Source organism: Heptranchias perlo, chromosome 16, assembly GCF_035084215.1.
Source record: "Heptranchias perlo isolate sHepPer1 chromosome 16, sHepPer1.hap1, whole genome shotgun sequence".
Classification (NCBI taxonomy): Eukaryota; Metazoa; Chordata; class Chondrichthyes; order Hexanchiformes; family Hexanchidae; genus Heptranchias; species Heptranchias perlo.
This window is the reverse complement of record NC_090340.1, coordinates 44,488,092-44,504,782: the sequence shown is the minus strand read 5'-3', so window position 1 is coordinate 44,504,782 and position 16,691 is coordinate 44,488,092. Positions and strand designations below refer to the sequence as shown.

Genomic DNA, 16,691 nt, shown 5'->3' with positions numbered 1-16,691 from the left:
AACAACTTTTCCAAAAAGCTACTTAAGAAGTTGTATAGTCATTACTATTTTGTAGCCTGATCAAGAATTGATGCACTGCGCAATTAAAGATTCCCAGATACTGCATGATTTCTTGGAAGAGCTTCTGCATTAATTGAAAATGGACATAACATGTGGATGGAATTAATTTTAGTTGCAGAACGGGAGAGAGGAAAGTGTGCACCAAACAAAGGAATGCCTTACTATTCACTCATATTTTCCATGAAGAAAAAAAAAACTGCACTCTGGAAGCTGTGCTTCCTGATTCATTTTGTCATTTATGGCAGCCTGTCTGCCACAGCCAAAAGAGCAGAGGGGAATTTTCCATCTTCCTGGTCTATATGAAAGACCCTTTAATTCTTGGGTTTGTGTTTTTTTCTGCCAGTTTTCTTAGTAAAACATATTGATGTACGTACCTGGATTATGTAGAAATATTGAAAACCACTAAATAGCTGCAAACCACTAAAACTTTGGATGAGATGTATTTAAAAAGTGACTTCAAAATTATGCTTGTGTTCTATATTAATATTCAGAATCTAGTTGACTGTTCTAATTGGGTCCTTTTGTTCACTTGTCCGAAATTACTTTTTCCTTGTGTGAAAAATCTGAACTTTTTTGGTATGTAACACTGTTTCTTTGGGATGCATTAAAATATATTTTCCACATGATCAGCCATTTTAATCAACCACCCAGTTGTTCCTACATAAACTGTAAAATGAGAAATACCTCATTTAGGTTTGGGACATGCAATGACAAGACTTGATGATTTATGGGTTAGTGGAAATTCAGCCCTTCAGTCTCGAGAGTGCTGCTTCTGTGGTTCTGGCCTGGTGGATTCGAGAGACTGATGTTGCTTTTGCACATGTTGACGTGACTGAAGAATGCTTGCCATCTCTGTTCATGATGCCACTTGAACGGAACTTCATGATGTTACGTCAGGGGGAGTTCTACACATACAGATCTGCCCCCAAGATATCTCTTAATCAGTGGCCCTAATGCATATGGTAACTCGGGAGTCAGCAGTAAGTGTACGGATATCTTCCTACATATTATTTTATCACTGATAGGTTATGGAATAATTCAGCAGAAGACATAGGCCCTGAATTTCTGACCAGGTTGCCCCAATTTCCCGCTGTAACTTCAGCAGGAGATCAGCAGAACTCCTGGAGAAATAACGTAAGATCAGGACCATCCCCATGGAAATTAAGGGCCATAGTTATGTTGCTAATGGTTCCTGAAGTATATATAAATAGTTTAGAGGAAAGTAGTTGCAGTTTATCTGATGGCAACAAACTATGCACACTTCTGTCCGTAGATATGGGTGTGTGGTACCAATGGGTAGGCACCGAGTACTTCTTGTAGAGCCTGAGCTGTCTAGTGCCCTCTGTAGGTCTTCCTCCTCTTCGAAACATCTCAGTTAGGGGGAATTCCCATTGGGCTTATGTTGCAGTAAGGTTCAATGGGCACCTTAGTGATCAGGCACCTCATCAATGTTGTTATATTTCATGTGCGAACCTAGACAGTAAATATCAATTAACTATTCAACTGCAGAGGCTTTGCATCCAAGTCTTATCTTTCCTTGTCCAATATCCACATGCGCCCTTTCTAGCAATGGTCGCTGGATAGCAGTAAGGAGCTGGAGCTTAAGTAAGTTCATTTCCCCTCTCTCAGCTGGGATTCTGACGTCAGTTGTACCATCTCATCAATGTCTCTGCTGAATCACTGAAAAGCGAAGGTTGAACCTGGACTACCTTGTCTCAGGATCACACCAGTGTGGTGACATATATTTTAAAACCAAAATAAGTAATTATCAAACATAATTGACACTCGATGGATCTGTATATTGGAGTCACTAATCCTAGTCATGAAACATATTGTTTCATCATAGGCAGCTTGGTGGCATAATGTTTTGGTGGACCAACACATTCATAGAATCATAGAAGTTACAACATGGAAACAGGCCCTTCGGCCCAACATGTCCTTGTCGCCCAGTTTATACCACGAAGCTAGTCCCAATTGCCTGCACTTGGCCCATATCCCTCTGTACCCATCTTACCCATGTAACTGTCCAAATGCTTTTTAAAAGACAAAATTGTACCCGCCTCTACTACTGCCTCTGGCAGCTCGTTCCAGACACTCACCACCCTTTGAGTGAAAAAATTGCCCCTCTGGACCCTTTTGTATCTCTCCCCTCTCACCTTAAATCTATGTCCCCTCGTTATAGACTCCCCTACCTTTGGGAAAAGATTTTGACTATCTACCTTATCTATGCCCCTCATTATTTTATAGACTTCTATAAGATCACCCCTAAACCCCCTACTCTCCAGGGAAAGAAGTCCCAGTCTATCTAACCTCTCCCTATAAGTCAAACCATCAAGTCCCGGTAGCATCCTAGTAAATCTTTTCTGCACTCTTTCGAGTTTAATAATATCCTTTCTATAATAGGGTGACCAGAACTGTACACAGTATTCCAAGTGTGGCCTTACTAATGTCTTGTACAACTTCAACAAGACATCCCAACTCCTGTATTCAATGTTCTGACCAATGAAACCAAGCATGCCGAATGCCTTCTTCACCACCCTATCCACCTGTGACTCCACTTTCAAGGAGCTATGAACCTGTACTCCTAGATCTCTTTGTTCTATAACTCTCCCCAACGCCCTACCATTAACGGAGTAGGTCCTGGCCCGATTCGATCTACCAAAATGCATCACCTCACATTTATCTAAATTAAACTCCATCTGCCATTCATCGGCCCACTGGCCCAATTTATCAAGATCCCGTTGCAATCCTAGATAACCTTCTTCACTGTCCACAATGCCACCAATCTTGGTGTCATCTGCAAACTTACTAACCATGCCTCCTAAATTCTCATCCAAATCATTAATATAAATAACAAATAACAGCGGACCCAGCACCAATCCCTGAGGCACACCGCTGGACACAGGCCTTCAGTTTGAAAAACAACCCTCTACAACCACCCTCTGTTTTCTGTCGTCAAGCCAATTTTGTATCCAACTGGCTACCTCACCTTGGATCCCGTGAGATTTAACCTTATGTAACAACCTACCATGCGGTACCTTGTCAAAGGCTTTGCTAAAGTCCATGTAGACCACGTCCACTGCACAGCCCTCATCTATCTTCTTGGTTACCCCTTCAAAAAACTCAATCAAATTCGTGAGACATGATTTTCCTCTCACAAAACCATGCTGACTGTTCCTAATCAGTCCCTGCCTCTCCAAATGCCTGTAGATCCTGTCCCTCAGAATACCCTCTAACAACTTACCCACTACAGATGTCAGGCTCACCGGTCTGTAGTTCCCAGGCTTTTCCCTGCCGCCCTTCTTAAACAAGGTCACAACATTTGCTACCCTCCAATCTTCAGGCACCTCACCTGTAGCTGTCGATGATTCAAATATCTCTGCTGGGGACCCGCAATTTCCTCCCTAACCTCCCATAACGTCCTGGGATACATTTCATCAGGTCCTGGAGATTTATCTACCTTGATGCGCATTAAGACTTCCAGCACCTCCCTCTCTGTAATATGTACATTCCTCAAGACATCACTATTTATTTCCCCAAGTTCCCTAACATCCATGCCTCTCTCAACCGTAAATACCGATGTGAAATATTCATTCAGGATCTCACCCATCTCTTGTTGTTCCGCACATAGATGACCTTGTTGATCCTTAAGAGGCCCTACTCTCTCCCTAGTTACTCTTTTGCCCTTTATGTATTTGTAGAAGCTCTTTGGATTCTCCTTTGCCTTATCTGCCAAAGCAATCTCATGTCCCCTTTTTGCCCTCCTGATTTCTCTCTTAACTCTACTCCGGCAATCTCTATACTCTTCAAGGGATCCACTTGATCCCAGCTGCCTATGCATGTCATATGCCTCCTTCTTCTTTTTGACTAGTGCCTCAATCTCCCGAGTCATCCAAGGTTCCCTACTTCTAGCAGCCTTGCCCGTCACTTTATAAGGAATGTGCTTACCCTGAACCCTGGTTAACACACTTTTGAAAGCCTCCCACTTACCAGACGTCCCTTTGCCTGCCAACAGACTCTCCCAATCAACTTCTGAAAGTTCCTGTCTAATACCATCAAAATTGGCCTTTCCCCAATTTAGAATTTTAACTTTTGGGTCAGACCTATCATTCTCCATAGCTATCTTAAAACTAATGGAATTATGATCACTGGTCCCAAAGTGATCCCTCACTAACACTTCTGTCACCTGCCCTTCCTTATTTCCCAAGAGGAGGTCAAGTTTTGCCCCCTCTCTAGTCGGGCCATCCACATACTGAATGAGAAATTCCTCCTGAATACACTCAACAAATTTCTCTCCATCCAAGCCCCTAATGCTATGGCTGTCCCAGTCAATGTTGGGAAAGTTAAAGTCCCCTACTATTACCACCCTATTTTTCTTGCAGCTGTCTGTAATCTCCTTGCATATTTGCTCCTCAATTTCCCGTTGACTATTTGGGGGTCTGTAGTACAATCCTATCAAAGTGATCTCTCCCTTCTTATTTTCAGTTCTACCCATATAGACTCAGTGGGCGAACCCTCGGATATATCCCCTCTCACTACTGCCTTGATGTTCTCCCTAATCAAGAACACAACTCCCCCTCCTCTCTTACCTCCTGCTCTATCTTTCTTATAGCATCTGTACCCTGGAACATTGAGCTGCCAGTCCTGCCCCTCCCTTAGCCATGTTTCAGTAATAGCTATAACATCCCAGTCCCATGTACCCATCCATGCCCTGAGTTCATCTGCCTTGCCCATCAGACTTCTTGCATTGAAATAAATGCAGTTTAATCTAGACTTCCCTTGGTCTTTGCCCTGCTTTCTCAGACCATCTGTCCGGTCATGTTCTGTACACTCTCCCTTACTGCCTTTTGTTTCTGTCACCACTTTACTTCCCACTAACTTCCTGCATCGGTTCCCATCCCCCTGCCACATTAGTTTAAACCCTCCCCAACAGCACTAGCAAACAATCCCCCTAGGACATTGGTTCCAGTCCTGCCCAGATGCAGACCGTCCAATTTGTACTGGTCCCGCCTCCCCCAGAACCGGTTCCAATGTCCCAGGAATTTGAATCCCTCCCTCTTGCACCATCTCTCAAGCCACGTATTCATCCTAGCTATCCTGTCATTCCTACTCTGACTAGCCCGTGGCACTGGTAGCAATCCTGAGATTACTACCTTTGAGGTCCTACTCTTTAGTTTAACTCCATACTCCCTAAATTCAGCTTGTAGGACCTCATCCCGTTTTTTACCTATATCGTTGGTGCCTATGTGCACCACAACAACTGGCTGTTCACCCTCCCCCTCCAGAATGTCCTGCAGCCGCTCCGAGACATCCCTGACCCTTGCACCAGGGAGGCAACATACCATCCTGGAGTCTCTGTTGCGTCCGCAGAAACGCCTGTCTATTCCCCTTACAATCAAGTCCCCTATCACTATAGCTCTGCCACTCTTTTTCCTGCCCTCCTGTGCAGCAGAGCCAGCCACGATGCCATGAACCTGGCCACTGCCACCTTCCCCTGGTGAGCCATCTCCCCCAACAGTATCCAAAACGGTATACCTGTTTTGGAGGGAGATGACCGCAGGGGACCCCTGCACTGCCTTCCTCCTCTTCCTCTGTCTGTTGGTCACCCATTCACTATCTCCCTCAGTAATTTTTATCTGTGGTGTGACCAACTCACTGAACGTGCTATCCACGACTTTCTCAGCATCGCGGATGCTCCAAAGTGAGTCCATCCGCAGCTCCAGAGCCGTCAAGCAGTCAAACAGTAGCTGCAGCTGGACACACTTCCCGCAGGTGAAGGAATCAGGGACACAGGAAGAATCCCCAAATTCCCACATCCCACAAGTGGAACATGACACGGCTCTGGGATCTCCTGCCATGACTTAACTCTTAAGTTAGCTTAACAACAACTACACTGTCAAGAGAAAAAAAAAGGAAAGAAAAACTACTTACCACTCCCTTTAAGGAGTTTACTCCTGCATTTAAACTCCTTTAAATTAAGAATAATTTAAAGGAGTTTACTCCTTTAAATTATTCTTAATTTAGAGAATGTTAACTGCACGAGGGACCTTGATTCACTAAAAAAACACTACTTGCTATAAGACCTGCAGACCTTACCTTTCTTTTTACTTTAGTTACTGTTGATAAGTAGAAATACTCACCTGAACCTACTCACCAATCAGGTGCCTGCCCTGTGTCGCGTCCCTTTCTGATTCCTGACGTCACTTCGAACTCCGTCGCAGCTCCCTCTGCTCCGATCCGCTCCTCTCAGCTGTTGCCATAAAGAATGCAAGTTTGGGCTTGCCATTTTCTCACCTCAAGTTCCAGATGTCTTCAGAACTGTTCAGGAGAGAGCATGTAACGCTCTGGGTAAGGGACATAAGAACAGTGGCAGAACAACTCGTCTAAGTTTTGCTTGTGACCTCGTAGCTTGGTGAAGAGCAGCATTTGCAGGAGGCCAAGACCAGGTTACCTGATTGTTCTCAGTCAGGGAATAGTATGTGACGTTGGATGGAAGGGACACCTAAACTACTGAAAATGTTATTTTTAAAAAAACAGAAATACTCTGCCTTAGTAACCTCACCCAGATTAATCTCTGAATATGTCACGCTAAAATAGATATGACATAATTATGAGGTAGTTCATGTTAATGCACCCCTTGTTTTTTGCAACTGTACAAAAGGGAAGATGCCCAAGCATTTGACTGCTAAATTTGACTTCAATTTCTTAGACACTGGAGGTACATATGTGTGATGTAGAACAAAACAGTCCTGTGTTTGAAGTATGTAAGATTTCAGAATTTGAGAAATGGCAGTGAATTTTGTGGAACTGGGACCCTAAACATCCAAGTGAAAAGATTTGTGCAAAGCTGGAAACCCCCAAGCAGTCTTTACCTTTTTATGTTCCTAGAAGCATTTGCAATGCCTGGAACCTTCATATCGCTCCAAATAGTATAAGATTGAGGAAAAAAGGAATTACTTAGAATGTACAGCACAGAAACAGGCCATTCGGCCCAACAGGTCCATGCCGGTGTTTATGCTCCACATGAGCCTCCTCCCTCCCTACTTTATCTAACCCTATCAGCATATCCTTCTATTCCTTTCTCCCTCATGTGTTTATTTAGCTTCCCCTTAAATGCATCTATGCTCGTCACTTCAACTACTCCTTGTGGTAGCGAGTTCCACTTTCTAACCACTCTCTGGATAAAGAAATTTCTCCTGAATTCCCCATTGGATTCATTAGTGACTATCTTATATTTATGGTCCTTTGTTCTGGTCTCCCCTGCAAGTGGAAACATCTTCTCTACGTTTACCCTTTCATAATCTTAAAGACCCTCTGTCAGGTCACCCCACAGTCTTCTCTTTTCTAGAGAAAAGAGTCCCAGCCTATTCAATCTTTCCTGAAGTCAAGAGTTTGTCAAGTGGCTGGCTGCCTGCCTGTTATGTGCCACACAACATTGTTTCATTATTGTGTGCCATTTCGTTATCTCAGGTTTTGGCAGTACTGCGCTAATAAAAGTGCAATTATGATCTTTATGAAATTAGTAAGTTAGTAGATAGCATTGTAGTGATTTATGCCACGATTAGTTTATTATGTGTGTGTTCTTTCCCATCTTCCCCATCTGGTAGGGCTTATCCGCTAGTTTAAAAAATAGGAGTGTTCATCACTACAGGTGTAGAGGAGGATATCTTAAGTCACTATACAGTGTTAAGTATGAAAATCAGATACTTAAAAAAATATATATTTCATTCTAAATATATGAATAATATACCTGCAATTACAGAAGTTATAAAACTATGTATTTTAATGTTCATTTACAAGGATAATGAAATGATAAATGTTGGAATTTCTCAAAATGCTAAAGTAAGGGGATAATTTGAAAAATGTAGGTTGCATCCTCAAGGGAATAGTTATAGAGTGCCTAAATGGAAATGATTCAGCAACCAGTGTAGCAGAGAACTGCCTGGCGAACAATCGGAAAATGTGCCTTTTTTCCAGCTTCTTGAGGAACCCTGTCCACTATTTCACTGTAATTACTATAGGTGGTTAATTTTTCAAACTGATGTAATGTATGTAAATGATCTACAGTTATACCTGGGGGCGGTTAGTGGCCCTGGGCATCCTCAACGTTGACTCCGGATCCCAGGAAGTCTCATGGCTTCAGCTCAAACATAATCAAGAGTACCTGCTGCTGATTACCACCTATCATCCTCCCTCAGCTGATGAATCAGTACTCCTCCTTATACCTGTTTTTTATAAATCACTCTGCCAGTAAACTAATTGCATTTGAATGTTTTGAGTTCTGAATTTCTTCTGCGACTTGCAACAGTCAAACTAGCTTTGCATCATGTAGGATATTTTTGGTATGTCTGGTGGCTTTAACATACAATAAAGGAGGCAGGTTTTGTGTTCAAGTTTAAAACCAAATACTTGTTCTTTTCCAGTAAAGTCTACATGGGTATGGTAGCATAGCGATTATGTTACTGGACTAATAATCCAGAGAATGTGAGTTCAAATCTCACATTGGCAGTTTGAGAATTTAAAATAAAAAAAACCCCATAAAATCTGGAAATAAAAAGCTGGTATCGGTAAAAGTGACCATAAAGCTGTTGGATTGTCATAAAAACCCAACTGGTTTACTAATGTCCTTTAGGGAAGGAAATCTGCCTTACCTGGTCTGGCCTATATGTTACTCCAGTCCCACACCAACGTGGTTGACTCGTAACTGCCCTCTGAAGTGGCTGAGCAAGCCACTCAGTTGTATCAAACTGGATGGACCACTCGGCTGCGACCTAGGCATCAAATCAGGCGCAACCAACCCAGTCGACCCTGGAAGGTCCTCCTCACTAACACCTGGGGACTGGTGTCAAAGTTGGGAGAGCTGTCCTACAGACTAGTGAAGCAACAGCCTGATCTAGTCATGTGCACAGAATCATACCAGCATCCCAGACCACATCATCATCATTCTGAGTATGCCCTGTCCCATCAAGAAGACCGCCAGAGGTAGGGGCACAGTGGTATACAGTCGGTGGTTTTGGGGGGGGGGGCCGCGGTTAGTGGCCCTGGGCGCCCTCAACCTTGACTCCGGACCCCAGGAAGTCTAATGGCTTCAGCTCAAACATAAGCAAGAGTACCTGCTGCTGATTACCACATATCATCCTCCCTCAGCTAATGAATCAGTACTCCTCCATGCTGAACTTCACTTGTAGGAAGCATGAAGGATAGTAAGGGCACAGAATGAACTCTGGATGAGGGACTTCAATGTCCATTACCCACCAATAGTGGCTCGGTAGTACCACCATTGACCAAGCTGGCTGATGGCTGATGATAAGAGAACCAACATGATGGAATAACCTACTTGACCCCCGTCCTCACTGTCTACTTGTCCACGACAGCATTGGTAGGAGTAACCTAGTGGAGACTAAGCCCCGTCTTCAAACTAAGGACACCCTCCATCGTGTCGTGTGGCACTACCACCATGTTAAATAGGATAAATTAAGAATAGATCTAGCTACTCAAAACTGGACATCCATGAACTGTTGTGGGTCATTGGCAGTAGCAGAATTGTGTATCACCACAATCTGTAACCTCATAGCCCCTGGCATATCCCTCACTCCTCATCACTATCAAGCCAGGTGACCAACCCTGGTTCAATGAGGAGTGTAGAACAGCATGCCTGGAGCAGCACCAGGCGTACCTGAAAAAGAGGTGCCAACCTGACGAAACTATAACACCTGACTGCTTGCATGCTAAACAGCGAAAACAGCAGATAGACAGAGCAGAGTGATCCTGTAACCAACGGATGAGTTCAAAGTTCTGCAACCCTGCCACCTCCACTCGTGAATGGCGATGGACATTTAAGTAACTAACGGAAGGAGGAAGCTCCACGACCACCCATGCTAGCAGAGCCCAGCATGTGATTGCAAAACACAAGGCTGATGTTTTCGCACCCATCTTCAGCCAGTAGTGCCGAGTGGATGATACTTTTCAGCTGCCTCTTGAGGTCCCCACCAATATAGTTGCCAGTCTTCAGCCAATTCGATTCACTCCACCTGACATTAAGAAATGGCTGAGTGCACAGGGCGCAGCAAAGACTATGGGTCCTGATAATATCCCAGCTGTAATGCCGAAGACCTGTGCTCCAGAACTAGCCGCACCTTTAGCTAAGCTGTTCCAGTACAGCTACCGCACAGGCATCTACCCGACAATGTGGAAAATTGCCCAGGTATATCCTGTCCACAAAAATTAGGACAACTCCAATTCGGCCAATTATCGCCCTATCATCTTACACCAAATCATCAGCATAGTGATGGAAGGAGTCATCAACAATGCTATCAAGTGACACTTACTCACCAATAACCTATTCACTGATACTCAGTTTGGGTTCTGTCAGAACCACTCGGTTCCAGACGTCATTACAGCCTTGGTCCAAACATGGACACGAGCTGAATTCCAGAGGTGAGGTGAGAGTGACTGCCATTGGCACCAAGGAGCCCTAGAAAAACTGAGTCTATGGGAATCAGGGGTTGAACTCTTCAGTAGCTGGGATCATACCTGAAACAAAGGAAGATGGTTGTAGTTTTTGTAGGCCAATCGTCTCTATCCCAGGACATGGCTGCAGGATTTCCTCAAGGCAGCGTCCTAGGCCCAACTATCTTCAGTTGCTTCATCAATTCCTTCCCTCCATCATAAAGTCAGAAGTGGAGCTATTCACTGATGATTGCACCATGTTCAGCTCCATTCGCAATTCCTCAGATAATGAAACAGTCCATGCATGTATGCAGCAAGACCTGGACAACATCCAGACTTGGGCTGACAATTGGCAAGTAACATTCACGCCACATAAGTGCCAAGCAATGACCATATCCAACAAAAGAGAGCATAACAAGCTCCCCTTGACATTCAGTGGCATTATCATCATCATCGGGTCCCCCACCATCGATGTCCGGCGCAGGGTAGGGGTGGGGGGGTGGTCACCATTGACCAGAAACTGAAGTGGACCAGCCATATAAATACTGTGGCTACTAGAGCAGGTTAGAGGATGGGTATTCTTCGGTCAATGGCTCACCTCCTGACTCCCCAAAGCCTTTCCACCATCTACAAGGCACAAGTCAAGTGTGTGATGGAATACTCTCCACTTGCCTGGAAGGGTGCAGCTCCAACAACACTCAAGAAGCTCGACACTATCAGGACAAAGCTCAATCTGCACCTTATCCATTGGCTTAAAAGACACTTCCTCCACCATCAGCTTACTACGGTATGGTTGCAGTGTGTCCTATCTTCAGGATGCACTACAGCAACTCGCCGAGATTTCTTTGGCAGCAGCTCCCAAACCTGCAGCCTCCATCATCTAGAAGGACAAGAGCAGCAGATGCATGGGAATACCAGCACCTCCAAGTTCTCCTCCAAGTCACACACCATCTTGACTTGGACATATATCGCTGTTCCTTCAATGTCGCTGGGACAAAATCCTGGAACTTCCTGCCAAACAGCACTGTGGGAGTACCTTCACCACACGAACTGCAGCGGTTCAAGACGGCAACTTGGGATGGGCAATAAGTATCAGCCTTGCCAGTGACACCCACGTCCCGAGAATGAATTAAAAAAATTTGTGCTGTGGGAACACCATCATATTCACAATCCAGATGGCCATGTACCTTTTGAAACCCAGTACAAAGTTAGCAGTAATGTTTCCTTGCATCATGGTTCAAGACAAAGTATGGATTTAAAAAAATGATTGCGGTAGTCGTTTTTTGGTGCAATATCAGGATAGAAGTAACTTAGTTCCTCTCTCTTGCATTTCCCCAGGATCACATGTAAATGAATTTTAGTGTTATTGAATGGACAAAGCGTACTAATCCTTTTTTCTGATTGTCAAAAACAACTCCCAGTGGAACATAAAAGTTCATGACCCATCAGTACATTTACTAATCTGGACTTCATTTCAGGAAGAAGATTTTGTGAAGAACGTAACAAAGTGATATCGATTTATTTTATTCTGTTCAATATGTAACGTTAAGTGGAGTTGACTCTTGTAAGAGAAATTTCAACATGCTAGCACCAAAATTTGCTTCTACCAGGAAGTAGTTCATGAGGAATATCCTCTGGTTCCTAGAGATATGGGAACATATTTTTTCAAAATAAAAACTCTGTAAATCTATATTTACTTTCTGAAGCTGCAGCCGAATCTAATTTTTAAAAAAAGTTTTGGATATTGTGCTGAGATGATTCTAGCTTCTTTGTCTTCAGTGTCTATCTACTGGAACTGTAATATATTGATTATGAGGAATATCTGGCACTTGTTGGGAATGGGGTTCCACTGAAAAGAATGGGGCAATATCTGTCATGGATAGAGGGTGGTTATAAATGGAGAGATTATATTAGGATTCAGAACAAAATGATAGAAAATAAGTGCTTTCTCAGCATTAAAAATGTATTTTTTTTTTGGATGCATGCAAAAAAATATAAAAGTTGAGAATAAGATCTTGAAGTGAACCAATGTGAACAGCAAGCAACATTTTATATGGTTTATCCTGGTTTATAGAGTTCTTAGGTTAGATTGTGTATAATGAATTTTTCCCCTTTCCTTTCATACTGTAAATAGCATCAGAAAAAAATCTAGTACAACAAAGAGTATTTTATTTTCCTCATCCCTATTAGAGGTTATTGCCTTTGAACTACGTACCAGAGCAATAATGCAAAGTTGAACTCCTCATACCAGCTAATTTACTGTTCTTAAAAAATGCATGTGACAGTTCTGCTTTAATAAAATTCTAATATCCTGTGTGTCCAGCAGCATTACATAATTAACATTATTCATACCCTATTTCTCCATGACCATTTTGTGCTAAGAAGAAGCAGTTTTCAGTTTGGTTATTATTGAGGATGGTTGCCTAACTTTCAAGGCAATTATTTGTGCATGAAATTACTTGATGATCTCATAGCATGTGAAAAATCTTGATGCAAGCCAAAAAAACAGGAAATGAAGTGAGAAGACCAATCAACAGCTATATGTCTGAGTCTGTTTTATTTTATTACAAGAGGAACCAAATTCTTGATCTCAGTAAATACTTATTTGTGACAACTGTGTAGTCTTGAGAAGAAGAGAACAGCACTGGAAGGCAATATACCATAAAACTAAACTAATATTGCTGCCTTCAATGCTTTTGACCTTATAACTACTATAGTTGGGGCCAATGATTTAACATAGTTGTGAATCTTATTATCGCATTTAAAAGCCTATTAGACTGGGTGACATGTAGAACTGCAAAGGATATGTTAAAATATTTCTGTCTAAGGTGCTAAAATTTATATTTATTTTCTCTTCACAGCCTGCCTCTTTCGATACAATGCCTTGTCTCTGATTTACCTCTTGTATCTGTTGTTGCTTCCACTGTTCTTTGGCCCCAATGAACACACTATACGAGGTAAGTTCTGATAGTTCTTGTTTTTTTTTAACATATAAACCTTATTACTAAGAACTCCGGGATCATGTAAGTGGTTTATTGAATCAAGGTTTAAATGTTTATGCACTAAAGTATGGACTCTTCTGAAAAGAGCAAAATTGAGTTCTCATTTACTGGAAATAAATAATAGGACTTTCTACCAGCTGCATTTGATTATGTATTTATCAATCATTTTGGTAGCAGATGAATTTCGGAAGCAGTAAAACTACATTTTAAATTAATAAACTATTTACTTTAAGCTCAATCTATTACTGACGCTGTTTATGTTTAGGACTCTGGAGTTCAGGTTGTTTGCGCTTTGGACAGCATTATGGTCCTGGCAGCAAAGATTCAAACTAGTTTGAAACATTTCACAGTGCCTAGTAATAACACACAGCAGTTTTGTGTAGTTCTTGAAGTCTCAAAATGAAAAGGAGTCTATCCAATATTCTTGTAATTTATGAGTTTAATTAATTGACATATACAATGAAGGAAACTACTAAGATTTTATTGTTACTGTTATGGAATGTATCTAAGTTGGACATGATATTGCAGTGGCTGCATGGGATCCACACAGAAATTAGTACATAAATACTAAAACCTTAGTTTTTGCAATTTAAGTATTTTCTTGCATCATGTTTAGTCCACCGACAGTGCAAATACATTGAAAGAGCATAAATGAGTTGAGATTAATGTGTGCAGTGCAGTGGCTTCTTGAGGTTCAATGATTTATAGTAGCAATTGCTAGGGCTATTATACGCTTCAAATTCTTTGTTTGGCATATCATGTCATTAAAATATATTTTATGCTCATTTCAGTTGTAATTAATATATCCACTAACTGCCATAGACTTGATTTATGTAACCATGAATCTCGCTATATAATTATTAGTACTTAATATCACAATAGTTTCACTTAGCCTGGTATGTCAAAATTTCTGGGTCTGAGCCAACTTAAAAGAGATTGTTGTGGAAGAATTCCTTTCATCTGGTTTGCACAATGAAAATTCTGACACGGCGCCGATCAGTTGCAGAAGGCTGTGTGGGTTTACATTTTTTAAAAATTGTAAATCTTGTGGTAGTGCTGAAGTTCCAAATGTAATACCCGTCTGCGAGCTGCATTGTCATGTTCAAGCACACCCACAGCAACAAGACACTACATTCTCATCTTAGTGCTGCGGAATAGAACACTTTCTCAACTTTGACACCCAATATTAGCATTAAACAATCTCATTATCTAATTGAGGTGTTTAAGATGAATAAAGGAGTTGATAGGGTAGATAGAGAGACATTATTTCCTCTGGGGGAATCCAGAACAAGGGGACTAGGCCGTTCAGGGGTGATTTCAGGAAGCACTTCTTCATACAAAGGGAAGAGCAAATTTGGAACACCCTCTCCCAAAAAGCTGTTGAGGCTCGGTTAATTGTAAATTTTAAAACTGAGATTGATAGATTTTTGTTAGGCAAGGGTATTACGGGTTACGGAATCAAGGCGGTTAGATGGAGTTAAGATACAGATCAGCCATGATCTAATTGAATGACGGAACAGACTTGAGGGGCTAAATGCCCTACTCCTGTTCCTACATTCCTAGATCAGGTATAGTACATCTTTGTTCACATGGTTAGGCAGAGTATACTTGCCCAGAAACATGTCTTAATCGCAATCTCTTCAGAGTTGTACTCCATGTTCCTCCTCTCCCATGTACCAGTATGAATGCTCACATTTTTGAACTTAGCCATCTTTAGGACTGCTTTTAGTGTGATTACTACCTTTATGCAAATTTGTGCTGAATTATAAATATATTGTGCTGTGGGCTCATGCCCACTAGGAACTGAGTTGGGATTTCTAAAACTCATTACATTTAAAGCATTACAGCTGGCATAAAGATGGGATTTTTACCCTATCAGACTGGGTTGGCTTCAAACTCAGGTCAAATAAGCAAAAGGAGAGTGCCCACAGTATATTAAAGATTATTCTTTTTCTTTTTTGCTCCCCTGCTAACATGCACTACTCCCTAATGATGAGGGTGTTGAGGTGACAACTTAACCCTGACATCTTTTCCTTTCCATCTCACTGGGCATTGGCTTAGCATTCTCCCCACCACAGCCATCTTCAATGCTCTCAGTGGATAATCAGCAGGTTCCAGCGTTGGGGAATCACCTTGTAGGAGCATTAGAATAGGTAAATGGGCACAGAGGCCTGGCCCCAAGGGATGGCACGCAGGTGATTTCAGTTCAGCATTATGATAACAAAAATTTGTTAAATCCAGAATGTACAAGATGTGAAGTTAGTGGTTTTTTTGGATTGCTGTTGGTCTTCATTCTTAGTTATGTAAGCGTGAGGAACTGAGGAGGGGTAGGATTGTTTAAGAGAATCTCCCTTCAATAATTTATTGCCTTACAGCTCTGGCAGCACTGCTTGGCCTTGGTCTTCCTCATCAACCTATGCCAGTCCCCTTCTTCATCTCCCTCCTCCACTTGTTCCTCCTGTGACAGAGGCTTGGCCTCTCTGGATGGCATAATTGTGGAGCATACAGCAAACCCCAACAAATCAGGAGAGCTCAGGGTTGTACTGTAGGAATCCTCCATAACAGTCCTTCCTTCTAGAATATAATAATGGAATAAAGGATGCAGCAGTCAAGGCAGACAAATTGAAAAGTTTGCACAAGAATGTGCCAGATGACAACAGTAGAATTAGTTCAATGTTGTACACAAGGAACTCAAGACTCAACAGATCTATGCAAATTTGAGACCTTTGAGAATGCCTATGGTTTTCTCATTGTGGGCTCTTATTCTTGTGTGACTCTCATTGTACCAGTTCTCCACGCCTGTACCCAGGTTACTGACTGGTCATTAGTCAGGTGTAGAGGGGATACCCTCTGTCTCCATGGAACCAGCCTGACGCCCGCTGATCTGGGTGGAAGGTGGGAAGGATTGAGGACTGGCGCAGTATGAGTGCATCATGACTACTGCCAGGAAACCGGGCTCAGACATGCATTATCAGCAGCTGTGGTCACACACCAGCTGCACGTTGAGGGAGTGGAACACTTTCCTGATATAAAACATGGCTGGTTCATGGACAGGGAGCATGCAAGTCAATGTGTGCGCCGTCACTGATGTCCTGCACCTGGGGAAATCCAGTGATGTGGTCAAATCCAAGAGCTCTCTCCTCTTAATTGGCAGCCTCTATGGGAAAGGTGATATATTGC

General features: G+C 42.4%; 1 protein-coding gene across 4 annotated transcripts in view; it reads left to right on the top strand.

Moving 5' to 3' along the window:
- The window catches only part of piezo1 (piezo type mechanosensitive ion channel component 1 (Er blood group)), a 334,545-nt gene that overhangs the window by 96,213 nt on the left and 221,641 nt on the right, over window positions 1–16,691 (top strand). For all 4 annotated transcript variants that reach the window (XM_067998049.1, XM_067998050.1, XM_067998048.1 and 1 more), the window contains exon 2: window positions 13,371–13,466. In XM_067998049.1, coding sequence (XP_067854150.1) covers window positions 13,371–13,466 — 96 coding nt within the window. The remainder of the gene's footprint in view (window positions 1–13,370; window positions 13,467–16,691) is intronic.